Below are 20,049 nucleotides of genomic sequence, written 5' to 3' on the forward strand. Positions count from 1 at the left end.
TCTCATCATTGTAGTTTTTTAATATTTTTAAAAATAAAATGAAATTTTGTGTTTGTAACGGGCCGGCCCACAATATGTCATGCTCGGGCCGTGCCGGGCCCATTACGGGCTCTGGCCGGGCGGGGCCAATGGGCCAATATTCTTAGGCTCAGCCCGACCCGTTATTCTAACTGGCTTGGGCCGTGGCGGGTTGCTTTTAAGAGTGCCGGGCTCGTGCCATGCTTGTGCTTAGTGGCCCGTTTGCCACCTCTATTTGTGACATTGATCGGAGGGCATCGAATTACAGGGGGCGGTGAGTAGCGCCGGTCTGGTTACTGTGGAGGCGTGAAGAGCTTGTCGGGGCTTCACTGGAGGCTTCGTGCGTAGGCTCTTGTCTTCTTCTTTCGATTGCAGGTGGTCTCGAGTTAGATCCAAGGGGGGTTTTTTCTGGCTTTCTGATGGGGGAGGACTGTGGACGGCCACCGGAGCGGTGATGGGCGAAGGCCACATCTTCTGCAAGGCCAGAATCGGTTGATCTTGGGGTGGGAGGCGAAGGGTTTGGGTAGTGGGTTGTTGGGCCTCTACCGATCTGGGCTGCAGATGCAGGCTGGTGAATTGGGCCTATTTGGTTATGTTCCCCTTTCCTCCAACACTTGGGTCGGGCTTGGTTTTGGGATTTCTGGGAAGTGGCCTATCCTGCTCTTTATCCTGTACTGTTTCCTCGAATGTTGCTGTGGCTGTGTTGAGTGTTGTGACTTACACCATTTGGGTCTTAGGTGTCAAAATGTTCAGACCAGTGGTTCCATTCTAGAGCAGTGTTTAGGGTCGTTATTCTAACGGGCTTGGGCCGTGGCGGGCCGCTTTTAAGCGTGCCGGGCTCGTGCTTAGTGGTCCGTTTGCCACCTCTATTTGTGACGTTGATCGGAGGGCATCAAATTGCAGGGGGCGGTGAGTAGCGCCGGTCTGGTTACTGTGGAGGCCTGAAGAGCTTGTCGGGACTTCACTGGAGGCTTCGTGCGTAGGCTCTTGTCTTTTTCTTTCGATTGCAGGTGGTCTCGAGTTAGATCCAAGGGGGGTTTTTTTCTGGCTTTCTTGATGGGGGAGGACTGTGGACGGCCACCGGAGCGGTGATAGGTGAAGGCCGCATCTTCTGCAAGGCCAGAACCGGTTGATCTGGGGGTGGGAGGCGAAGGGTTTGGGTAGTGGGTTGTTGGGCCTCTACCGATCTGGGCTGCAGATGCAGGCTAGTGAATTGGGCCTATTTGGTTATGTTCCCCTTTCCTCCAACACTTGAGTCGGGCTTGGTTTTGGGATTTCTGGGAAGTGGCCTATCCTGCTCTTTATCCTGTACTGTTTCCTCGAATATTGTTGTGGCTGTGTTGAGTGTTGCGACTTACACCATTTGGGCCTTAGGTGTCAAAATGTTCAGACCAGTGGTTCTATTCTAGAGCCGTGTAGGGTTAGAGAGTTGAAAATTATTTTCAGCAGTTCCTTTAGGATTTAGTCCTTTTTGGAGTTTCTGTTATGGATTTTAGTACTCTACTGATCTTGCATTGTAATATGAGGGGTGCTTGTACCCTTCATGCTTGACCGAGTGTCATGATTTCGATCAATGGATTAGTCTTCCGTTGCCCTAAAAAAAAAAATGCATTCTTTTTCAATTAATTTTCTGTGAGATGTTATTGCAGGCGGATAATTCGTCGCCAAAAGTGTCTCCCTTTATGTATAAGCTTTTTGTGCACATAGGGCATTTCCTGTCTCAAACCTGGCAAATCCACTGATTGGCACCATGCCACCAAGAACATTTCTTCTCTTGACGTGAAAACTTCAGAATGAAGCATTTCCACTACTTAATTTCATATGCAGGAAAAACTAAATGAGAAGTAGAACATCGAAGAACATATGGGAAACAACCATTTTCTCACCTTTCTGTACGAGTACAAAAGAATTGGCCTCCTCAACTCTTGAAGAATTATAGAACTTTCTATTAAAATAAATAAATAAAAACATAAAATAAAATAAAAGAATCTCAGAATAAGTTCAACTCATAAAAGAATGTTGTACAGCTTGTAATAGATCATTCAACCAATATAAGCCCCGGATAACAATGTCTCAAATGCATAGAATTACCATATGATTCATATACAATTAGTAATCCACTATTAGATAAATTGTTTAAGAAACTCCGTAGCCACCAGCCTGCCTCGTGTGTTCACTGACATCTTTAACTCACTAATCTCTTTATCAATATCCTGCAATTGAAGTAGCAATAGATTAAGAATTTTAAGAACCATAAAAATAACCAATATCACATCTTTGATACTCCTCCACCTTTGATACCTACTAACCAGAACCAGCTGCAGACCAAAATGTTAAATATAAAAACCGGTGTAATAAAATGAGTAGTATGGCAAACTAATAACTTAAAGCCTCTCAAGACCAAAGGAAGTTCACAATGAATTTGCACTGAAGCTACCGATGACTATAAGGTCAAATGGGTAACTAGTAACAAAGATTCACACAAGTTACGGATTCACTTAGCACATAAAAATATATTTTTACATGCACATCTTAGCATATTTGGGTGTTTCATAAATAAAACAGCAGTTTCAAACAGGCATTTAACAAAAACATGCAGTTTTATACAGGTTTAGGTAGACTTGCCTCCATGAACTGTATAATAAAATCAATGAGCTTGTGCTTCTGCATCTCTTCACAGTGATAATTTGTTATAAGAAAGCTAATGTCATAACCCTGCATAATAAAGCAATAAAGTAAACATGGGGTGATTAGTTGCTGCCTACAACCCTGTAAAATTCACATGTATAATTAACCAAAGAAGTCAAGTAAATGCAAACCACTCCAGTTTTTCAAGCAGTATAAATTCACAAAATATTTTAACTCCATAGAAATTTACGTACCTGTACGGGCTTTCTTCTCAATACCTGAAATGCTTCTGCCCTCATTGACAAAAATCTAAGAAACTTTTTAGTTAGTATGTTTTCAAGTTCATCTGCCTGCTTTACCTATACAAGAGAGAAGCCAACAAAAAGGATATGAGGGAAAAGAGAAATGGGATAATGAGGTGAGAATTGTAAGCTATCCCAAAATTGGGAAAAAAGTAGAGATGATTATCTTGCTACCCAATTCAGAATGTGGCTTTTCTTCTAATATATAACACCTCAATTGAAGTTAAAAATCAGAAAACAGCAATGTGCAAGCAATCCACCAATGGTACAGTAAAAATCTCAGTAATCCAGTCATCCAGCTAGCTATACAGAAGTCACCTACTGAAAACTTCACACTACATTAATCTGAATAACCTGTAGCTCCCAAATCTGCTTGCAGTTGAAGCGTAATGAACAATTGTACATCTCTGAAGTCTAAACTCTATGTTCATGCCCACATAAAGGCAGAAAGTGCGCTCTATGTTAAAAGTAAATGCACCTCTTCATTATATTTTCCTTCAAACACCTTAATATTCCACAACTATCGCCTTTTTGATCCTCCAAAACCAGAACGTTGTCTAACAAATAACGATACACAAATCGCAAGAATCAGCAAACTCATCCTCGCAGTCCGTGATTTGCATGCATATTAAGCTTGAGTGCACTTTCTGCCTCTTCTCATAACTATATTTTCTTAAGCGAAAGTAATAATTGGAAATAGTGTGTTCTGGATATTGTTTTGCCAGAACTTTACATATCACTTAAATATAACCTCTACTTATTTTTAACCACTTCATCATTCACATATTACACGTTATTTTGAAGTCTGTGAAAATAGTAATGTTCCAATTAGTTGGATAAAATGTAGACATTATCCACCAATAAGGCTCACAGACAGCATAAATACATATAGTTGTCCACCCAATATACACCCTTTATAAAACAGGTTTATTGAGAAAGGTCTATAACAACTGAGTGGAAAGATACAGTTGTGTTTAGGTTGTTCAGACGAGCAGACGAAACAAACAAAAAATGCAAGCAAAAGTAGTGATTTATTTAAACAATTTCAAACTCAGATAGGCATAGTTCCAACTCTCACTTAAGCATTCAAATATGGATACTCACCTTGAGGCTTATACGAAGGGAATTAATAGATGTCTCAATCAAGCATTTTTCAGCCTCATTTCGACATATCAAAACCTGTAATAGCAATTCCATGACCAAAAGACTGATGTCAAACTCCTGGAGAAAATAACCTTAACAAGCTACGTAACAAAATTCTTTTTCCAGAATTTCTGAGTTTTATGTGTTCACTGACAGTTATAAAATCCTGTAAGCTGTAAGCTTAAACTATGAAGTCTGGAGATTAACTTTTCAGGGGAAGACCAAATTTCGTAACCTAGCAAAAAGAGCTGTTCCTACTATATGGCATGAATACTCAAAGTATGTATCTACCAGAACATTAAAACAAAAATGGAGAGGAAATGCTGAGGATGTTTCCGCTTTATTAGCTCTAACTTCCGCCTTTTATATGCCTGTTCAACTTTGAAATTCTTCATCCCTACGCAGAGAATTTGTCTGAAAATGGTAAAGATATTGCTAATAAAGCTTGGGCATGAATGAGAACCATCTTTGCCAAACTTTGTAACTGATACGACAAAGTTTACACATTCCAACATGCTTATTTAGATCAAGTGTGGAAAAGAAAAACGAATGTGAGTCCTCCAACAGCTCAAGACATTAGGAACCACATATATGCAATAAACCAACTTTTTCAAACATAACCATTAAAGTAGGAAGGGTGGGATAGGAATACTATTTTTTCACTATAGCAAGATGGTTCTCACAGGATTTAGCAGAAGTTCTGGGCTGGTCCTGCAAAAAATAAACAGAGGATTACAGCCTTCCTCACAAAATAATTCAGTCAACACTTGTAAATGGCACTTTAACTTTCAATCATATATCTAACAATGAGCAACTAGGTTGTTCTATGAGACCTCGTTCAATCTTCACGCATACTTGCAAAAGCATTTAAAGTGACATGTTTTAGGCTGAAAGCATGTGAGGCATCATAGTTTTTCCCTGACCTCCTAATAAGTTTCTTGATTGTCTAACTTATTTCCTATTGAATGCTTCTAAAACTTGACATATGACTTGAATGTAAACAACTTGACTCACATATATCTGATGAATTCAATTGATATGCCTGTAAAACATAAACAGTGAGACAACAAGGAAAGGAGATGTGGTTCCCCACATTGTACAGGTTAGAACCCAAAATATCAAGATTTTGTAATGATAACATTGTTTAAATTCCACTGGAGTCTATTAAATAATAATGGCACAGTATTCAAATAGGCTAATATGCTGCACAAGAACTAGCTTACATAATTCTTAAAACATAAACTACAACAGTTCCTTAGTTGAATTCTTAATGTTAGTTTAATGACATATAAATAAAAATTATGTTCCTTGTGTGTCCACAGAACCTGTTTGCCTTTTTCTGTTGTAAGTCATACAAAATGAAAATTATAACTAAAAGGGGGAAGCTGGTCTAATATTATTAAGATCAAAGTGCAGCTGACGAACTTACTTTAACTCAACTTCTGGCTTGTTATGCCTTTCAACTTCTTGACAAGGAAAATTCTGCAGGGTGCACACATCACAAGCCATTCAACAGGCATGATAAGAAGAAGACTTGTTGTGAATGACAGATATATAGACATAGATATAGAGATAGATAGTACCTGCAGGCACATTGCAGCATCTAGAGTGTTGCGTATGCAGGTCAAGTACAATCTCAAAGTGTTTGCCTGAGACCAAAAACAAAATCAAAATCACTACCCATTACTGGAATCAGGTGAATATATTAAGGCCCCGTTTGGAAACAGAATTTTGATTTGGATTTTGAATTTTGAATTTCAAATCTTATGTATTTAAAATCTGCAGAATTAAAATATGTGTATTCTACATTTTGCTGTTTGGATTAAAAAAGATAGATAGAGATTTATAATTGAAGATTTAGATTTTGTAATAGTAGAACAGCATCCACCTCAACCATCAAAGGCTTCAGAGCAATCTGAAACTTGACTTGGAGGGGATGAAGTCGGCGGCGGCGGAGAGCTCAGCCACCATTGCCGGCGTCGATGAGTCGTCGGCGACGCAGAAGAAGATACAGAAGCTGAGCCGAAACGCAGAGAAAGAGAGAGAGTAAGAGGAGAAAAGAAGAAAGAGAGTGCACGATCTGTTCTTTCAAGGAATCCAAGACCTGATGATTTGAAATCATCAAAAGTTGGTAATCTGAAATCTCTGGGGTGATTTTGAAGAAATCCAAATACTCACTTAAGAAGGCACAGCCAAACAAGCAGATTTGGATTTGGGGGTTTCAAATCCAAATCCAAATCCCTATATCCAAACGGGCCCTAAGTTAAGTTAATTCCAGCCACAAGTTGAGAGTAAGATATAAAAAGATGAAAGCTTTATCGAACAAAAGGACTCTATGGGGAAACAAAGGAGATTGTACCGCCAACATGAAGAAGAACAATCTGAAATGAAAAAGAGAAAAAGAGTAAATGGGATGGCTTACCATTTGAGATTGAGAGATTAGACCAACTGCCTGCTGCCTCCGAAATCGTAGCGAGATTTGAACAGGGAATCAATTATGAAGAAGAAATGAGGCAGAACAAAAAACAACAAAAAATTTAATCCGACCTACCGGATTCGAACCAGTGACCTAAGGATATCTGACGGCTTTACCCACTACAGTCCTCCGCTCTACCAACTGAGCTAAGGTCGGTTTGTTAATAAGGGGGAGGAATAAAGTATATATATAAGTTAGAAAATCAATAATAAATTAGGAAGCATATCAATTGAAGTCATTATGTCGTGTCATCAAATCAATATTACTTTGTATAGGTTATATCACAAACACACAACAAAAGCAATCAAATTATCCATATTTACTTTAGGCGTCTGGATCAATGCTCGGTTTAGGATTAACTAGAAACACCACACGTGATGTAAGATGGAAATTTTCTGCAGAAGAATGGATGATGTGAAAAGAGTGAAAATAGAATCTAATCGAGAGAAATTAGGATTTAAGTGATAGAAATTGATAACTAGAAGGCACCAGACAAGAGCCCTTATATAGACCAAAAAAAAAAAAATAGCTTAAACTTGTCAGTCTAGTGAGTCTACTACAGGTAGAAAAAAATCAAGTCTTTCTATTTTTTAATTGTATTATGAAACTACCATGTTTAATGAAATGAAATACCCAAAACACCCATCTGCATAAGTAATGATTGGTTGAGCGTATCGCCATGTGGCACGCCTGTCCTACTTAAGAATCTCTCGAAAAAAATAACACGCATGATCAAAAGCAGAACAATCACTGCTCTGTTCATGAGAAAAAGACAAACAAAATGAACGGTGCAAGGGGAATTGGATATATGGTACTTAGTACAATGAGTGGTGCGCAATAGTGTGCTAGAGATCCCAAATTTCTATAACAAAATGTGGCATTTACATTTGGGAAAATGATAGCATATTACATTTTCTAATTTTTCTTTATTTCAATTATTTTTATTTTGAAATATAAAAGTTCAATTTTGAGAGTAGAATAGCTAATTTAAATACATTTAAAATTGTTGTTTCCTTTCAGCGATTAGATCATAAAAACTAGTCACTCTGGACTAGCAACACTAGTATGAATTCGTTAACAACCATTTGTCATTGATAACTCACTGCGGATTGGAAAATATTGTGTTGAAGTAGTTTGATGAATATTCCACAGTAATATGCTAGAGCTCAAAATAGGGACTGCTGACCGGAATAGTTGTTGTACATCACTATCAGTTTGGGTTCCGAATTCAACATCAGCAAGCGGGACTATCAAGGCTTGTGGAATCAACAAAAATTTCTCATGGGGAAGCTTCATGCCAACTCATAACACATTAACACCAAATTCATGTCGAGAATCGAAAGGTTCACACTATAAATATCTTAAAGTGTGATGAAGAATTAACGGTAAATCTCACTCACATGCATTAACCATCACATATTAACTTGTCATCAGAACAAATTGAGGCCAAACCTTGATTGCCCGACGTACATCCATTGATTTCCAAGTCTTTACGACTTGACATGCACAAACATTTGGACTTTTAATTTGTGCCACTTTTCCACAATAGAAACGAAGACATCAACTTCTATATTTATTCGTGCCTATTATACACGTCAGGTGTCTCCTATATAAACACAAGATAGTATTTGCTTCTTCACAGCTTGCTTGCCAATCACTTGATTTGTGTTTATTATTGCCCCATTCATCTTTTCGGGGACTTTGGCTGATCTCAAGCCACATCCCGAGCATTATACGAAGCTTCCACTGCTGAAAAAGAATGAGTAATGAATGGCAAAGCACAGCCGCCTTTAACCCGATAGTGCAGAGAAAGAACAGTGTTGCTAGCAACGTACATCTGTTAGCGGAGGGAAGGAGCTCAGTGAGGAAGAAGAAGAAGATGAGGCTATTATTCTAAATGATATATTCTTCTTCTTCTTCCACACTGAGCTCTGATTCTTCCCTCTGCTAACAGATGTAGCAATGCTTTTCCTTCTCTGCACTATCGGGATGAAGGTGTCTATGCTTTGCGATCCATTAATGCTCATGAGTTCTTCCAAACTGAGCCATTAGTCTATGAGAGTCATCTTTCTCCATCATTTCTCTCTAACTTCTTCATTTTCGTTTAGATTCATTAGCGTTAGACATAATTGTGGTTCAATCTTACTATCTCAAGATGGTATCAGAGCCGCAGATCTAAACCAGTGGCCTCTGTTCATCGTCCTCCTGCTGCGCTAGAAGTCGGTTTTGCTCGTGATTGATCATAGAACAATTTTGCTGATTCTGCCAATTTCGGTCATTAAACTCTTACGGTAGACGTCCAGGTCAATGCTCAGCGACAGATCAACGGCAGATTGCACCTCAGGAGGATAGCAGAAGTTCCAAAATTAGAATAATAGCAGTCAGGCAAGCATTCTTGCGTCAGGTGAACATGCCATGCTTGACGCTGACATTTTTTAGCACAAGTGAAAAGTGCACACTGCCAAAAACAAATACAGTGTCACGAGTTAGAATTTGAGAGTGTCACGAGTAATTTTTGAGTTTAATCATCACCGGTGGTTTACTTGATCGAATCAATCTACTGGTTTCTGTTTAGAAATTTACTTTAGCCCAAACAATAACAAGTATATGCATCAGATCTCATTTCTCATGGGAGAATGACAATTTACTGCAACTTAATAAGAAAAACGACTTGAACATGTAAACCCAATAAGCACAAATTAAATTCAGTGTGATCTCAGCAAGAACATTGTTTTTTAATTCACTTCATTTCTCCCTGACAAACTACAAAGCATGTAATGTACCAATAGGGGTAGCACAGCTTCAAACTTAAAGTTCCACTTCGACCCCTGAAGCACCTTAAACAATTTTCAGTTCTTTGAACACTTTGGAAGGTTTCACTTGCTCGAACGTTACAACCTGAAGAAATGTAATAAAGAAAGAGAATTTGAGGTGATTGCCTAATAAAGGTCCGCCGAGTAGAAACAGGTGGTAAATAAGTAATCTCCTCATTTTTGGTCTAACAAGTACTCTCCTCAAGGTCTGCTTAAATTTCATCCTCCTCGAAGGGATCTCGTTCTGGGTATTCACCGACCTGAAATTTGATAACATTGCAGCATCGTTCAAATCCATATTGAAATCATGCAGTAAGTACAGACTACAGAGGCTGCTAACAATAAAGAAACAATACATATGCTATGGTAAAAACTAAAAAGTTATTGTTTCAAACTAACATGTAAAGAAATGACATATCACATGTGTTTAACTACTCCACCACTCCAGAGACCACCTACAGAATTTCACTGATTTACGTGGCCTTGTAGGCCTTGCTGCTTACACCCCCGCACTAGTTGTAAGATAGTAAAAGTGTAACATTCTTGTACCCCTCAGAAGCACAATAAGGTATTTTCAACTTGATCAAGACATCATTGATGGAATAATTCCTAAGCTGACTCCACTCCTTTAACCGCTTCTTCTTTTTCTACAGATCCCATTGCCATTCATATGGAATTCAATAAACAACGGGACATATCAAGAAGGGAAACACTAATTGCTAGCCTACCCAGGGCTATCCCCAAACTAATCTTCTTTTCATGAATGATTGGATGTCATAGACTATAGCACGTTTAGAGGCAGACCTAACAGGTCGTATGAAAGTGAAAACTGACACATTCATGTTCCTCGTCAAACAACCAATCAAAATAAACTATAATATGCTTTATATAAAGGAAAATCTTTCCTTTGATAACTAAAATAAAAAATAAAAAATAAAAAGGAACACAGAAAAACGGTATTACATTTCTTTTCTAGGTTAAAAGTTGTTCACATACCTTGACTTTGTCGGGTCGAACCACTGCACCGTGAAGAGGGGGGCAATTGAAGTAACGAGTTCCTTTCACCCTGGGATATGAAAAGGAGGAGTCTCAAGATTCTCAACCAATATGGAATACCAATTTAGAAGACGCAAATTCAAAATCTCTACTCATACTATAGCAAAATGCAAACATTTCACCATGATTATTTGATAGCATACCAAAGATCTCCTACTAGTAACAGACACTGATTTCAAGAATATGAGGTGGTGAGGTGCAAGATCTGGAGTGAAGAATACTCCAGATTGATCAATACCAGGAACACATTCAGTGACATGAATGGCTACTGCCTGGCTATATCTTTCCTTCTGGCAAGTAACAGAGAGCCCTAAACACTCCAGCACATTTACAGAAGATTTCATACGAGAAAATTTTCCATTATCTAAACAAATTAACAAAACATGACAGTTTATCTCTTTCTGCTAGTAGTAGACCAATTTCCCGTACTACTTTCGCCAGTAAACAAGAGTCTATGAGTTATTTACCATTGCACATAGGAATTTATCCTCTAGATAAATTCATGAGAATAAAACACTGGGACACACACACTAAAGAGATAGCAGGAGCTTATATATTCATTTCATATTCTAGCTTATAGCTAAAAATTTCTCGGCTAATGCCAATCACAAGATAAGCAGTTGTAATTAACATCTGTTGTTATAATTTCTTCACTTAAGAACACACAATATAAAAAATTAAAGCAGCTCATTTTTCACTAAAAACTAGTGGTGGCCACTAACTCCTCTATATTGAAAAAAATCAGTGGGAACAGTATTCAACTCCAGACCCAGAGGTCTAGTCTTTGAGGATAGGAATAGACATGATTCATTTCAGATCCGGTACGAATCAAGAGCTAAATCTTTCTCATTCTTTTCTAATCAATGTCATTTTATGAATGTCATGTACATCACAGCATATAGGGTTCTTCAACTCATAAATGTAGATAAAAAAAATCCATCAATAATTTACGTGCTCATTCTACCTAGTAGACTATCATTAGATACACTTAAGATGGTAAACAATATAAACTTTGTAATGACTTCTTTAATTGTAAGGAAATAAGACATTGGTGGGAGCTAGGGGGATGAAGAATAGAAAATTGATACTATTGACCAATGAGAAGCCAAAATCATCTTATGAATCAGTGCTCACTTACATGCCATCGTGCTTTCCCAATGGTTCATCATATTGAACTCCAACCCAGAAACCAGGAGCCAAAGATTCTGCTCGGCCGACAAATTTAACAACACCTCTTTTGTCCCCTGGTTCAACTTGACATCTATCTCCTACCTACAATGTATTAAAAATTAACCCAAAAAAAAAAACCAACTGTGTTAATAATAACAGGCAAGCTAAACAACTTTTTCAAATGAGAAAGATAACACTATTTGATGTATTCATACGCTGAAGAAAATGGCAACTAGATCTGGAAAATGACCCCACTAAACCACAATAATGCCTGAAAATAAGAAAGTTGAAAAGTAAACAATGTTTTCCATTCACCACCACTGAATAGTACAGCTTAAGGAAGTATTTATTCACAGAATTCCTGATTCTTTACATCCCTTTTTGTTTAGTCTTTCTCAATTATCTCTATTCCTTTTAAAAAGTCACAGGTATCATTCCAAGAACTTAAATTCTGTTGTGATATTTCAAAAACTACCCAGACCTACAAATGAAAAAAAAAAAGCGAAAGAGAAGTTAACTGACCTTAATATTCGCACAGAGGTCTTCCATGTAGTTGTCTGGTATCTACAGAAAAGTTAAAAACAAATCAATAAACTTCACACGCAAGGCTGACTAAAAACGAACTTCTATCGATTTGATCCATGGTTAACAAAGGCAGATACCAGCTGGAGGGATTAAACTCATTGTACAGCTAATATGCATATTAAACAGATAAGACGGAAGAAGCTTACTTTATTATCAACAGCTGATGTATTCTGAGATGCCAATTTGTCCTTAAACTTTTTAAAAGTGCCTGAAAAACAGCATGAAGATGGAATTACAAAACAATACACTCATAGTAACAGTCTCTTCGAAACAAAATTTCATGATCTAGAGTGAACTAAATACACACTTGTACACCATTTTGTTTTGCTCCTAAAATAACACATTATCTAAATATGAGGAGCAGGCAAAATTTATTCACAGAAGAAAGTAACAAAAATAAATGTAGTTTCTAATTTGAGAAGGTTACCATCGCGTTTCTCATAAGCTTCCTGGGAAATCGTGTACTTCTCCACCAATGACGTGTCCTCCAGCCACCCGCCGGAGGTCACCGACGACGGGTCCAGGTCTATAATATGTAGCCGGAACCTTTCAAAACACAGTTCTTCACACAAATCAGAAATTGAATCATATCAAAATCAAATCAGAACAACATAAAAGAGAGCAAAGAGAGCGAGGGACGGACCCGTCGAGGGGGGAATAGAAGCCGAGGGGTCTGGAATTGTCGGCGAGATCGGCGACTTTGGTGTTGGCATCGTCGTAGAGATGAAGAGACATGGAATTCACAGAAGTGCCGCATTTGCGCCATAGCTTGTCTTTCACGGCCTCCACGGTGCTCTGCAGGGAGAACCGGATTTCCGCCGAGAAGGTCTTGAGGTTGGAATGCGTCACTCGCAGTAGTACCGATTCCTCCGTTTCGATCTTCTGCAGCCGAGACGCCATTTCTCTCTTTATCACTGTGAGACTGTGGCTGCGAGTGGCTCTCAGAATTGGCTTGGCTTGGCAATGCGACGGTGGCGGTTACTAGATCTGGGTTAGGTACTCACCTGATCACCGGAGCCTTCTGTCTCTGTCTCTCTTTTTCTTCTTCTTCTTCCCTATTCTTCTTCTTCTTCCCTAGGCAACAGTGACAGTGATCAATAGCAGCTTGTGAGTCGCAGCCGGTCAGTTAGATTTCGGGTTTGGGTCCAGAAACGGGTCGGGAATGTAGAGGCCCAATTTAAGTAAAAGTACATGTGTCCATACCTAATTGGCCAAATGAGGAGGGGAGCATATTTTAGTCATTCAAAAGGAAATGAATAGTTTCAGCTTTTAGCTTAATGAAGCAGTTTTTTCCCAACACCTATGAGCAGAAGCTTAGTAGTATAACTGTTAGGCCAGCTAATCTACATGTCACGATTCACGGCTAAATTTATATAGAAATTGAACTGTCGAATATGGCATAAATCTTCTCAAAGTTCTCTAAAGTTTTGCTAAAGACAATTTAAAAAAAAAAAAAAAAGAAGAAGAAAAAAACAGTGAAGAGATATATTCGATAACTACATCTAACAGCTCTCCATCCCAAATTGATAGTTGAGACCGCAAGTAATTATCGTCTCAAATTGATTCTTTAAGTCACAGAGAGGCAATCACAAAAAAGTTAAAATCATGAAGCTTGTATTTTATGATTCTTAAGTCCTACATTTTATTTCTTATCTATAGGAAACATCAATAGCTGCTTCTAACTTCTAAGTCGCAGCTGGTCAGTTTGATTTCGGGTTCGGATAGAAAAATGCGGTTTCAATACAAACTATGCAAGAATTGACGGCACGTTTACTTACTTGGAATGGAAAACAATCATGAATCGGAGACAAGTGGAATGAGAGAAGAAAAGAATCGGTATTGATTCCGGAGGAATGATTCCTAAACTCATCTCCCCCCTTCGTAATCGAATTCCTAAGTATTCAGGAATCGATTCCTGATAAGGAGGTGAGACCTACATCCATTCCGATTCCTTCATGTGTTAGTAAACGCATGAATTCTTTTACCCGGAATCATTCCGATTCCTTTATGTGTTAGTAAACGCAGGAATGCTTTTACCCTGTAATCATTCCCTTTCCTTCCAAGTAAGTAAACGTGCCCTGAAAGTAATCGATCAGCATCGACATGTATCAAATTCAGTATAAGACAAGAATGCACAAACCCAATTTTGCATTATTGTTTTGAATGTTGTAGGATCCCTAAAATTGTCATTTCATAAATAGAAAAAATGAATAATAGAACCGACCCGACCCGACCCGACCCGACCAACACGAATATATAGTCGGGACTCTCGTGAGAGATTCAGGGCGCACCGAGATTAAAGAAAGTGGAAGTTGAAGAGTGAGAAGCTCAACTTCTGAAGCAATGCGAAGGTGGCTAAACTTTCACTCCGGCTCTAAACATTTCTGGCAAAAGCCAACTGAAAACGATCTGAAATTTTTTGAAATTGATTTTTGATGCAGAGCGGGGCTTTATAATCGGCAGCATGCGAAGCAAGTGGGAGGAGGAGCGAGTGTGAAGGCCAAGATTGGGAAGCTATTGCTCGCCGTTGTCGTCCTCTTGATCTGCACCGTGTCCTTGCTCTTTACGTCCGCCTCCACCAGTGGCGGTGCTGCTGGATCTGGCTATCGCTCTGAGGTTAGTGCCTTCAATTTTGATTTCCAGAATTGCCGTCTGTGTTTATAGGTTTCTGTGATTAGTTCTATGAACATTTTCCATGCCTGGAACCCTAATGCGGTTGTCTGTAAGTTAAAATGATATTAGTGTTTGAATGATTTGAATTAGGTTGCTAGGTATGCCTATCATGTTGAAGTAGTTGTTAAGTGCTAGTTGAGATCTTTGGTAGCATTCAAATAATCCCTAGGTTGTTTGGTAGTGGAGGAACTGAGTAGTATCATTGGTAAGGATGAGATTGTTGAAATTTCTGATTAATGAAGGATGTAATTAAGTGATGATGATGCAATATCTTCTAAGAGGTTGATCAAAATTATTGGTTTAGGAGAAGTTCAAAGTTTATATAAATCAAGAAAACATAATTTCATACAAATTAATCTGGTCACATCTATGAAAAAGAAAAAAGGACATAAAAGAACTGAATTCCAAAGTACCCATGTGAGATGTGTTTGAGGATAAATCAGCATCTCAATGTTACTAGGAGTTTTCTAGGGTGTACTTTGTGGTGGCCCCGGTGAAGAAAAAAATGGGTGAGAGGGAGACTGGAGTGAAGTTATACTCATTAGAAGCTTATGAATAATTATAGAAGTCTCCAATAGGGAAGAAAGAACGTGTTTAGGCTGTTACCTCTTTCTTCCTGTTCAAAAGTGTCTTGAAAGTTTCATACAAGGTGGATGATCTTATGTTAATAGAATTTTCAAAACAGTGGAACTGTATTCTACTTGTTTGTTGAAACTTAGACTCTGAATTCTCTTAGCATGCATATGCAGATCAATTTGGAAAAACTTTGGAGAAGTGCTGACTCTGGAGGTTGGAGGCCGTCATCAGCTCCACGATCGGATTGGCCTCGTATGACATTCTTTTGCTGATGAATTCTGTACTTCTAAAGAAAATTTAACAAGTGCACTTATGCTTCTATTTTGTGGCAGCTCCACCAAGCGAGACTAACGGCTACCTACGTGTGCGCTGTAATGGTGGTCTCAATCAACAACGTACTGCGGTTTGTATCTTTTCATTTTCCCCTATTTTCTGTAATTCCATATTTCACTCCTGTTCTTACAAGTAAATATTTTCTGTCCTCTCTTGGATGGTTTAGATCTGTAATGCAGTTCTGGCAGCAAGAATAATGAACGCTACCCTTGTGCTGCCGGAATTGGATGCAAACTCATTTTGGCATGATGACAGGTATTTTTCAATTGTTCTGTAACCCTTAATTAACATTAGAGATCTTGTTTCACCTGGCACATTCAAATTCCTTTTCCTGAACTACGAGTTTGTAAATTTCTGATTGAGGCTATTAAACCAAGAAGGATGAGATAGATAAAACTGTGACGGGTGCAAGGCTATATCCCATAAAGTAGGTCTCCCTAGTTACTGGTTTGTATAGTTTGGCTATCAAGGAGGAATTGGTTGCATATATTTTTTTTTCTCTTTCAGATAGAATTTCTTCATAGGAATGAAGTAATTAAAGCTTACATCATATAAACATCTATGGCCTAAACTTTTCCAGTTTATTCTGTTAGTTGAGCTTAGGAACACTCTTCTCTTGGGACTTGTATGAGAGAAGTTTAATAGTTACAAACCAATCAAAATATTTTCTGGGAAACAGGTTGACACAGGTTGATTCCTCTGCTTGAGTTCTCTAGCTCTGAGTTACAGTGCTTACAGGTTTAAATAGGATATAGGAGATTAGGAAAGTTGAACTTTGTTCCCTTGGAAATGTAAAAGCTCATTAGATGGGCTAACATCAGAAATGATCTTCTTCCCTGAATTTGAAGTCTCAAGTATACCAAAAGAAGAGATCTCTTTGGTCTATATGTAGGATAGCTCAGCTGTCTTTGTCTACTGTTCAGTGGGGCACAAGAGGTTAATAGATGCAACCATCTTAGTTTCTTTGCTCTAAATAATGTATAGCAGTTTATGTCAAGAACCTGGCTAAAAATTGGTAAATGGTAAATTAAATATGCAAAATTAATGCATGAATGCATAATCCTGCAGAACCTTTGGCATGGTCATATGAATATCTCGCTTCAACTTCTTAAAACATCATAAACAATAAATAACTTCACAAAGAAAGGATTTTGTTTTGAGGAATTGTGAGTAAGGTGTCTACTCTGTTCTTTTTTCATACTTGTTGTATAAACAGTATAAATCATTCAAAGATTTTGACTCAGTGATGTTATCTTTACCACGTGTAGTGGTTTTCAGGGAATCTATGATGTTGAGCATTTCATCAAGTCATTAAGGTTTGATGTAAATATTGTAGAAAAGATGCCTGAAATTCGCAAAAATGGGAAGACCAAGAAGATAAAAGCTGTACAGGTATAAAGTCCATATTTGTTTTCATTACATTTTATAATTGGAAATCAACTATACTTTTCAATAGGTGAAGTATTTACTCTCTCTTCCTCTAAACCTTGTTTCAGCTCCGACCACCAAGAGATGCTCCTATCAGTTGGTATACTACAGATGCTCTTCAGAAAATGAAGGAGCATGGGGCTATCTATCTAACTCCCTTTTCACATCGTTTGGCGGAAGAAATTGACAACGCCGAGTACCAACGGCTGAGGTGCAGGGTTAACTATCATGCTCTGATATTTAAGCCAAATATTATGAAGTTAAGTCAATCAATAGTTGATAAGCTCCGTACACAAGGTCACTTCATGTCTATACATCTTCGTTTTGAGATGGATATGCTGGCATTTGCTGGGTAAGATTTTGGTACATTAATTGACCAAACAGGTTTTTTTACCTTTATTGTTATCTCATTTACTAGTTTCTATTATTGATTGATAGACTGACTAGACTATTTTTCTATACGTCATTCCAATTATTTAGCTTGCATATCCAGACAAGGGATATCTTTTTAGTTCATGAATGAAATTCAGAGGTTGAGAGATAATGGCTCTGACAACAGTATATCATTGGGTATGATGGTTTTGCAGGTGCTTTGATATCTTTAACCCAAAAGAGCAAGAGATTTTGAAGAAGTATCGAAATGAAAATTTTGCACCAAAGAAGCTTGTTTATAAGGAAAGAAGAGCAATCGGAAAATGCCCATTAACTCCAGAAGAGGTGATATTGTCTTCTTCTTAATGTTCTTTTGGCTATGTGGTCCAGAAACTTGTTTTGATGTTGGACATCAAGAATATAACATCACCCCGGATGGATAATACTTAGTATCATTATCTTGTTATGTTTTGCTTTCCATTTTGTGATAGCAGGCCATAGATGCTATTTCCTCTTCACAAGTACTAAAGTATGACCATTTTCTATGCAGGTCGGTCTTATTTTACGCGCAATGGAATTTAACAATTCTACCAGGATATACCTAGCTGCTGGTGAACTATTTGGTGGGGAGAGATTCATGAAACCATTCCGTGCTTTGTTCCCTCACCTTGAGAACCACAGTTCTGTGGAGCACTCAGATGAGCTACCAGAGAACACCCAGGGATTAATAGGGTCTGCAGTGGATTACATGGTTTGTCTCCTTTCTGATATTTTTATGCCTACATATGATGGACCTAGCAACTTTGCCAACAATCTCCTTGGACACCGCCTCTATTATGGTTTCCGGACCACAATTAGACCTGATAGAAAAGCCCTTGCTCCAATCTTCATTGATCGTGAAAAAGGACGAAAATCAGGTTTCGAAGAAGCTGTTAGGCAAGTGATGCTAAAAACAAACCTTGGCGGCCCTCACAAGCGGATCTCACCAGAGTCTTTCTATACAAATTCTTGGCCAGAATGCTTCTGCCAAACATCTCCAAAGAATCTGGCAGATAAATGTCCACCAGATAATGTTTTGGAAATTCTGAACAGCCAGTTAAGTCAAGAGAACGATGATCCGGAATCAAATTCAACATCTGTTAGAGAGAGATGATACAACAACCTCAGGATTTGTAGTTGCTGATAGCTCCTTCCCCATACTATAGATTATTGAACCCCTGTGTGCCTTAAGGATAAGGAATGGGTTTCTACAATCATGCTCTGCCTTTCAGGTGATCATTGTATTCGTGCTTTCGACACTGGTATATTTTGATGTTCTTCTAGATCAAACAAGTGATGGCTTTCAGTAAATTCTGATTTTCTGGTTTCATCTTTTGGTTATTTGCAACAGGCTTTGATCTTGGGCATTTGGAGGTAGGGTTGAGTTTATCTCTGGGTTTATATCACTGTTCTTCACAGTATGGACAAAGAGAAGGGCAAGTTGACAATATTTGATCGACCTCTTTGTATAATGATCATCGTATAGTATTACTTCGCTTTACCAAAATCCACTATTGGATTATTACTTTGGTATACTCATTCTAGATTTGACACGCATTGTATTATTCACTTTAATATAGTTTTTGAAAATCTAAATTGATGTCTAAAATTGTTAGAATGATGATTGAGTGGGGAGTAGGAGACCCCATTATTCTATAGAGGATCAAAATTAGATCAATGACCCCATTATTCTTCAGCTTAATTTTCTGTTTCCATTGTTCATAATTACTCTGCATAGAGATTGAATTCAAACTTCCAAAGAATCAAACATCATTGAAATTCAACATACCATGTAAGACATTGATTAGTAAACCAAACTAAAGACATTGATTAGTAAACCAAACTATATAGGGTAAGTTTGCTAGTTTGCTAAGTGGTTTTGGTATTGTCCTCAGGTCTCAGGAGTGGGTTACAGTAATTCTCTCCGGTTCCTGCACTTTCTCTCTGGTAACTGAGGTGTGCACACAAAGACAGGTCTCTCTCGTTCTTCAGGTGGCCGCACGTAGAAACATTGTCTGGACTTCTTCTTGTCACATTTCTGTTCCAAGTTGCGGCTCATATTCCCTCATTGTTTTCACAATCAGATTCACATCTCGCCTGCATTCAGCCACTTCCATCATTTCTCTCTCCGAGGAGGTCACCTCCTTCCTCTTGATTTACTTTGTTTTCGGAATTCGCAAAATTCGACATGGTCCAGTCCTTGCTTAATCTCTATGGCGCTTCCTCTATCAATTGGATCTTTAGCTGCTGCTCTCAATTCTCCGATGAGAAGACATCCCCAATTACTTAATGCAAATATCTATATTTCTTTGCCGTCGAACTTTCATCTATGCCCCTTATTAATAAATAAACAAAAAACAATCTACAAAAATAAAATAAGAATTAAATGTTTTTTTTTTTGAACATTAAATGCTTTATATAGCAAAATAATAATTAA

At 38.1% G+C, this 20,049-nt stretch overlaps 3 protein-coding genes and 1 non-coding gene across 10 annotated transcripts; 1 reads left to right on the forward strand and 3 right to left on the reverse strand.

Moving 5' to 3' along the window:
- Nucleotides 1-1,993: 1,993 nt before the first annotated feature.
- LOC112198550 (actin-related protein 2/3 complex subunit 4) lies at nt 1,994-6,681 on the reverse strand. 4 transcript variants are annotated; one of them, XM_024339697.2, is made up of 8 exons: nt 6,514-6,681; nt 5,675-5,740; nt 5,521-5,573; nt 4,775-4,802; nt 4,053-4,127; nt 2,901-3,005; nt 2,644-2,733; nt 1,994-2,231 (listed from the first exon to the last, which is right to left on the reverse strand). In XM_024339697.2, exons 1-8 carry the CDS (start codon nt 6,514-6,516, stop codon nt 2,142-2,144), a joined length of 510 nt encoding a protein of 169 aa, XP_024195465.1. In that variant the 5' UTR covers nt 6,517-6,681; the 3' UTR covers nt 1,994-2,141. The 4 variants fall into 4 exon arrangements, with proteins under 4 accessions (XP_024195465.1, XP_040374469.1, XP_040374468.1 ...); XM_040518535.1 differs by lacking the exon at nt 6,514-6,681 and adding an exon at nt 6,451-6,474; XM_040518534.1 differs by lacking the exon at nt 6,514-6,681 and adding an exon at nt 5,980-6,352.
- On the reverse strand, nt 6,633-6,723 carry TRNAY-GUA. The gene is given in 2 exon segments: nt 6,633-6,668; nt 6,687-6,723. It is a non-coding gene; the product is annotated as a tRNA-Tyr (tRNA).
- Nucleotides 6,724-9,175: 2,452 nt separating this feature from the next.
- On the reverse strand, nt 9,176-13,276 carry LOC112197417 (tubulin-folding cofactor B). Its single transcript, XM_024338071.2, has 7 exons — nt 12,835-13,276; nt 12,619-12,737; nt 12,338-12,399; nt 12,129-12,170; nt 11,575-11,708; nt 10,377-10,446; nt 9,176-9,640 (listed from the first exon to the last, which is right to left on the reverse strand). Exons 1-7 carry the CDS (start codon nt 13,089-13,091, stop codon nt 9,593-9,595), a joined length of 732 nt encoding a protein of 243 aa, XP_024193839.1. The 5' UTR covers nt 13,092-13,276; the 3' UTR covers nt 9,176-9,592.
- Nucleotides 13,277-14,384: 1,108 nt separating this feature from the next.
- On the forward strand, nt 14,385-19,208 carry LOC112197416 (O-fucosyltransferase 1). Of its 4 annotated transcripts, XR_002935665.2 has the most exons (10): nt 14,385-14,542; nt 14,633-14,807; nt 15,614-15,692; nt 15,773-15,843; nt 15,940-16,028; nt 17,042-17,165; nt 17,270-17,553; nt 17,789-17,918; nt 18,124-18,844; nt 18,964-19,208. XR_002935665.2 is itself a non-coding variant. In XM_024338069.2 (9 exons), exons 1-9 carry the CDS (start codon nt 14,535-14,537, stop codon nt 18,724-18,726), a joined length of 1,563 nt encoding a protein of 520 aa, XP_024193837.1. In that variant the 5' UTR covers nt 14,385-14,534; the 3' UTR covers nt 18,727-18,923. The 4 variants fall into 4 exon arrangements, 1 of the variants encoding a protein (XP_024193837.1); XM_024338069.2 differs by lacking the exon at nt 18,964-19,208 and having other exon boundaries at nt 18,124-18,923; XR_002935666.2 differs by lacking the exon at nt 14,385-14,542 and having other exon boundaries at nt 14,669-14,807; nt 15,601-15,692.
- The last annotated feature ends 841 nt before the right edge of the window (nt 19,209-20,049 follow it).

This window comes from Rosa chinensis, chromosome 4 (assembly GCF_002994745.2).
Source record: "Rosa chinensis cultivar Old Blush chromosome 4, RchiOBHm-V2, whole genome shotgun sequence".
NCBI lineage: Eukaryota > Viridiplantae > Streptophyta > Magnoliopsida > Rosales > Rosaceae > Rosa > Rosa chinensis.